At 42.1% G+C, this 6,650-nt stretch overlaps 1 protein-coding gene across 3 annotated transcripts in view; it reads right to left on the bottom strand.

The window, feature by feature from the left end:
* The window catches only part of LOC110053914 (uncharacterized), a 43,434-nt gene that overhangs the window by 34,741 nt on the left and 2,043 nt on the right, over nucleotides 1–6,650 (bottom strand). For 2 of the 3 annotated variants that reach the window (XM_089279682.1, XM_089279684.1), the window contains exon 2: nucleotides 2,265–2,359. In XM_089279682.1, coding sequence (XP_089135808.1) covers nucleotides 2,265–2,359 — 95 coding nt within the window. Of the gene's footprint in view, nucleotides 1–2,264; nucleotides 2,360–5,405; nucleotides 5,743–6,650 lie in introns of those variants that run through there. The other variant, XM_089279683.1, reaches the window with a different exon arrangement.

Genomic DNA, 6,650 nt, shown 5'->3' with positions numbered 1-6,650 from the left:
ATCTCGCACCACTTTTTCACCCAATCAGAAGTAAAACCAAAACCAATCACGACTCGCTTGCGCTCGTTTTCCCGCGCTTTGCTTCAGCTACATGTGATTACTTCGAGCTTTGATTGGTTCACTGGATTGTCTCTGTCCTTTGTGATTGGCCGGAGTGATTACTTTTTTGCTTCGACACAACCGCTCTGTAGGTCTTACCCCCAAGGAAATCTCTAGCCTGCGTAGCAAGCGTTTCCGTGGTGTTTGGAAGCAAAGAAAGACGGAGGAAGGGGATTTTCGGTGTTTTGTCTGCGTAGAAAATGGGGCGAGAACCAAAAAGCAGAAAGAGGGGGGTGGGAGAGGGGAAGGAAGGAAACGCTTGCAGACAAACCCCTGAATTTTAAAAATCTCCGTTCGCCAGCGAACGGAGCTCGTGATTGGCTGGGCTAGTCCAATATTATTGACATGTGTCGATCAAAGGTATTTTAATACCTTTGAGTGCCAGACAAAAGGGGAAGACGCGTTCGAAGCTTAGTTACAAAACGCTTTAACTTTTCTCGCTGAACGAGGATTTAGTCGTCAGCTTCGACAGTACGGTAGAAATCCTGTAGTGCAATGGCGACGCTTTGGTTTTCCAAAGCCTGCACAATATTGCAGAAGCAAGCGCGACGATTTGCAGCTGTTCCTTTAATTTTAACATCACTTTCTTGAATGCCACATGCGCCAAGGTGATAAACCACGATAATAAACCACGGGACAGAAACTGATTCGCACTGCTGCGTGGGAAAACCTAGTGATTTCGTCTGGCTTGTTACGTGGTAACATGTTGTCGTAGGTACCCTGGCATTTCATTAGAAGCATTTTTGTTGACAGCATTTAGAACCTCTGGGTACAATTCTCAATGATTTGTTATAGTGTTAGCTGCGGCATGCCAGTTTTTGTCACATATTTGCCTTACCAAAAATTTAGTCGTCTCGTGGCAGGGAATTCTTACGAGGACATTTTATTTACAACTTTGACTTGGGGGCCGCCTGGGTGAAGATTATCTTTATTCAGATACTGGTCAAGATTATCGTTATTTCCCCTCTCAGATGTTTGAAGCCTTTCCTGCCCAAATTCCAAGGTTTGCCGGGAAGACTTTCCATTGTTTGTTTTTGCTGTAGGCGATAACACTCGAACCGATTTGCAAATCTGGCGTTTCCAGCAAACGCTTCTTTACTGGAGTTGCCTTTGTGGGAATTGACTTGCTAATTTTACCTTGTATCGATTCCTGGACGAATGAATACCGTGATCCAAGATTTCGAATCATGCGAACACAAGGATTACTAATGCGACTGGAATACTTCTCACATTTTAACTTTCTGGCAGATTTGTGCTTAAACTTCACCCTTGCAGTCCTTCCTTTTAGACGGATTGAGTAGAAATATAGCTTGAGTATAAATTACCAAATTTAATTCATCGAGATTTCTCCGTTCCCACCGTGCGCTCGTTGTTTCAGACATATTTTGACAAGTGAAGTTTATTTTGGTTCAAAGTTCACTTCCGCTACGGAAGGCCGAAGATTTTATTGGTTAATTTATGACAGCCGATGACAGCATGAAATCTCAGTGTGCGCACTCAGGCATGAAAGGCCAAGTGGGCGGTTTTCAAAATCCAGGGGTTTGTCTGCAAGCGTTTCCTTCCTTCCTTCCCCTCCCCCTCCCCCCCTCTTTTACTCGCTCCATTTTTCGTGCTGTAATTCTTTGCTCCCGATCCCCACAGAAACGCTTGCTACGCAGGCTAGAAAATCTCTCACAAGTTATTTCCATAGTTATTACTGTTGCCAGTTTCCGCAAATCACAGGACAGCCAATCCTGTACGCGGATTTTGTTCACGTGCACAACCCAAGCTACTTTGTACGTACAGTCGAACCTCTGTTTACTGCGGAACCACTCGCCTGCGGCTCTTTGACAATGTTATGACGCAATTTATTATCAATAAGAGGACAGACGCATAAAAAACTGACGTCAATTTGTCACTCATATTGCGCAATTCCATCGTTCTTCTCAGAAGAAACATGGATTTCCACAAGACCTCGATATCTTTCCTATGCAGTTTATCATTTCCACGCCTTGAGGAGCCTCTAGGTTTTTTTGCTTCTTGTTTCAGCCATCGCGACGTGAAACACCAGGTGGAAACCCTTCTGCGTTTGCACGCTAACGTTTCTCTTATCCAGTGGAACAAGCTGCCGTGCGAGACTGCCGAGATCTTAGTCCCGTCAGAGGCATTAGCATACTTTAACTTACCTTGTGTAACTGTAGTAAACGATACGACCAGTGTGAGTAGAACAAAGTTAGGAACAAGCCTCTCTAGAAGCGCCTCCATTAGTAATGAACTGAAACTAAAACAACAGGAAATGTTTGACAATTTTCAAGTTAAGACTGCTGAATCCTATCCTTTGCAGACACTTTTTAAACGCATTACGCAATTGTTCGCGTGACGAGCCTAAACCCGCGTCAAGGAGGGAAAGTCAGTCGCATATGTTATCAGTACTATCTGAAAGTGAAGAATGATCATCGCAGTAAATTTTTCAATTTAAGCAATTGGAAAGTAGAAGCCTGAAAAAAATCAGGGCTTCAACGGGATTCGAACCAGTGACCTCCGCGACACCGGAGGCTTCTACTTTCCAATTGCTTAAATTGGAAAATTTACTGCGATGATCATTCTTCACTTTCATCTACAACCGCAGTTCATATATGAATTATTTCATACAAACTTCACATCATTTCATCAGTACTATCTGTTAACAAATTCAACAATGGCGAGGGATTTGCCAAAAATCCGAAAGACGATATTTGAATTTACCACATTTGCAGTTCAACTTCGTCATCCAGGAAAAAAATAAAATTATGCGGAAATTTCTCGTGTTTACGGAACAAACTACGAAATTCCGCGGTTTCCCCGAAAATTATCCGTATCAGTAACACGTACACTGGCTTTTGGTTTTTCAGGTACCTTCAGAAATTTTAATTAACGGAGGATAGTTGATGTATTATATTCCCATAGAAATACCGTGGCCACACTACGTCAGAGAAATTTGAAAACGCAGCTTTACTTCTCCGGTCAGGCCTTTCGTCCACACTAATCCGTCACGAAAACGGAGCTTTTCAAAAACGCTCTTCAAACGGGAGGAATCTGAAAACGCCGGCTTTGCGTTTTAGTGTGAACGGAGAACATTTTGAAAACGCCTTGAAGCTTATCGAAATCAATGACGTCACGATACCATGACATTCCCCCGCCGAGTTTTACTCAAACCAGGCATATTTTTCAAATTCTTCCGGCGCAATGTGGACGGGAAACGTTTGATGCATTTTCAGAGTGAAACTTCCGTTTTCAAATTCCTCCGGCGTAGTGTGGACGTAGCCTGTATTTCGCGCCATGCATGTATACATGTTTTAATACGGAGTCATTTTAACCTGGCCAAACTGGTCTCAGAGGTTTTTTTCCTCTTTCATTTCATTGGAGTGTAAAAGTTTCTCTTTCTCCCTTATCCCACTGAAGGAAAAAAAACCCGACGCGTTGTCGCAGCCATTTTTGTCGCAGCAGTGTGCTCCATCGTCCAACCCCCACCCCACCCCCGTCGCCATCCCTCTCACCTCACGCTCTGCACTCGTTTCGCATACTCGACGATGCTTCTTCGCTCCTAGTTCTTTTTTCGTACTGCTATGGATGTTCTTCGTCGTTGAGTAAAATAGAAAGGTTACGACCGCTCTATCAGTTGTGTGCGGGTTAGAGAATGTCGCCAACCAAGTTTCATGTTCTTTGCCTCCGACACAACTTGCGCAAATTGCAACTTGCGCTTAGGCCGACTTAATTTGAGAGAGAAATTTGAATCGTCGTTTTCAAATGCTTTTTTGTCCAATCTACGCCGGAGAAATTTGAAAACGCAACATCACTCGTCATTTTGGATTTGTGTTTGAGGAAAACTCGAGGTTTATCGAAATAACATCGTTTTCGTAAACCTCCGTTTTAAAAACGTTTTCTGTCCACACTAAAACGCAAAGCCGGAGTTTTCAAATTCCTCCTGTTTGAAGAGCGTTTTCTAAGAGCTCCGTTTTCGTGACGGATTAGTGTGGACGGTAGACCTAACCGTAGAAATAAAGCTGCGTTTTCGTGACGGATTAGTGTGGACGGTAGGCCTAACCGTAGAAATAAAGCTGCGTTTTCGTGACGGATTAGTGTGGACGGTAGGCCTAACCGTAGAAATAAAGCTGCGTTTTCGTGACGGATTAGTGTGGACGGTAGGCCTAACCGTAGAAATAAAGCTCCGTTTTCGTGACGGATTAGTGTGGACGGCAGGCCTAACCGTAGAAATAAAGCTGCGTTTTCAAATTTCTCCGGCATAGTGTGGACGGAAGCTTATGGTCACGATTAGCATAAAATTGACCAATTGATCGAGCATGCATAAAACGACTCTGTACCTTGCTGCTCACATGCCTAGAGTTTATGAATTTGTTTGCCAATGCTTTTCTGTCTTCCTTTCTTTTTTCTAGAAAGAATTTTTCCGTGATCGTTTCGGCCCACTGAACCGAAGAAACCTGTTCTTGTAATGACAGGAGAAGACTGCAAAGAGGGTCCGCAGTCGGACCTTGAAAAACTTCAAGGTAGTCTAAAAATTCATTCAACTTGAATCAGTCTCTTTATCTATTGGTTTTCCGATGGGGAGGTCAGTTGACCGCGGACAGTGTTTTGTCACACCCGTGTTCGGTAGAGCGTTAATTTTCACACGAACAGCCTTTCACTGAGCCTTTGTCATATCAGCTTTTGTCGTCGGTGATTGCTGAAGAAAACTGTCATGTCATAATTCTTTTTAGAATTCTCAATATCACAACCTCTCAGTGGTGTGATATCCGACCTTTCGAGGAAACAAGAGAAACTGCGGAACTTACAAGGAATTCAACGATGCAAAATCTAGGTAAGTCATGCAAAGCTAAAGGGTCGGAATATTTTGTCAACAATGACTAGTGATCAGCTCGTTTCACTGACTTACATAAACACAAGTAAATGTACATTGAGCGTATAATGCTGACATTTTCTTTCGTTAATATCCTGTGGTGTTAGAAATTCCATTTTAGCGTGCTCATGTTTGGAAAAATGTTGTGCAGTCTTCAGTTTGCTTATTCACGTACGTTGAATCACAAACGGCCACGCACCATGCCACACAACCGCACAACACAACACAACAGCAAATGGCAATGTGCAAGCAGCTCGAAACCTTTTCAAATCCCTTTTCAAAGGCAAGATTTTACGGAAGATGCTATGACGTACATCAGCTCTCGTGTGGAGTTACAGTCCGTTTGGAAAATATTGTGAAAGCGGCTCAAATTGACGGTTGGTCGTTATGATTCTATAATACTAAATGATTCATTTATCTTAGTGAGTATTACCTCAGTTCCCAGTTGAGTTCCTCCTGTGCCTTGCCTTACAACGTTCACAAACCAGTCTAACCAAATAAACAGAGGCCTCTCACGTACATAGTTGTTTCATTACCGGTGTGCCTCTTTATACGTGCCTATATCTTATCTTCTGACGTCAAAAACAACGGATAGCGCGAACGTCACGTCAACTTCTTGTCCACCGGGAAAAAAATCTATAATATTCTTTAGAGGCTGCGCCGATAAAGTTCAAGTTCAGCGAGTCGAAGCGAGAGACTGAACGTCGACTGTACCTTGCTGCGAGGCCCCAGAAACTCTAATAAGTTAATGAGCACTGAATAGTCACAATAAACCCTATTGCTAAAATTAACATTCGAATTGTTAATGTCACAATAACCGACTTTGAAAACATAATGTGCTTATGAAAGTCTGAAGAAAATATATGGCACTATATGCATTTTTCCTCGCAAAAATGCGCCAGATATGTCTTAGAAGAAGGAAAAAAGCTAAAAATTAAGTGGGAAAAACGTGAACAGAAATGAAGCAAAACATTCGTTTGAACAGCTGCACGTCCTTACAGAATACATATTAATTTATAACGACGGGAGTATTATTATTTTTTGAAAAAAGTTATTATCTAGTGATCAAGGGCTTATGAATCGAGGATTATTTCTATAAAACAGGAAAAAAATTCGCAAAAGTGTATTAACGGTATAAACAATTCTTAAAAAGGTTCAGTTTGAAACTTTTAGCCTCATAATAAATTCAAAAAAAGAACCGATTCACCTGTTCAGGAAAACCTTAAATAAAATGCAGTTTTCCAAACTCAGGAAGTATTTCTAACAAAGGAACTCCCAAGAGGTAATGATTATGATGGTGTTTAACTCATATAATTGAAGCAAATTTCTTGAATCCGACTTGACGCGTGGTGGAAAACGACTGAGTGCATTAATTCAAGCAAGTGCATACAATATTGATATATATCTGAGATGTTTGTTGAAAGAAGATTCTAATTTATGTTGGTAATGAATGGATGAAACTAGACCTATTGCTAACCTTACCCGACCATGCTTTATTTCCACAGCTAGTTTCAGAAGTTTAGGTGGACGGGGTGGTCAAATGCCGGTAATGTGGTCTAATGCAAAACCCATCCAAACCTAAGCTTGCCCTCACCATACTCTTCGCGGCTCAGATACGTACTCAAGGAAAAACCTCGTCACAGATCAGACCCTGGGTACAAGGCTAAACATGCTAAAC

Source organism: Orbicella faveolata, unplaced genomic scaffold (genome assembly GCF_042242905.1).
Source record: "Orbicella faveolata isolate gen_17 unplaced genomic scaffold, um_ofav_v1 contig_47, whole genome shotgun sequence".
In the NCBI taxonomy this organism is placed as follows: Eukaryota; Metazoa; Cnidaria; class Anthozoa; order Scleractinia; family Merulinidae; genus Orbicella; species Orbicella faveolata.
The sequence above is the reverse complement of the archived record's forward strand: the minus strand, read 5'-3'. Positions and strand labels throughout refer to the sequence as shown.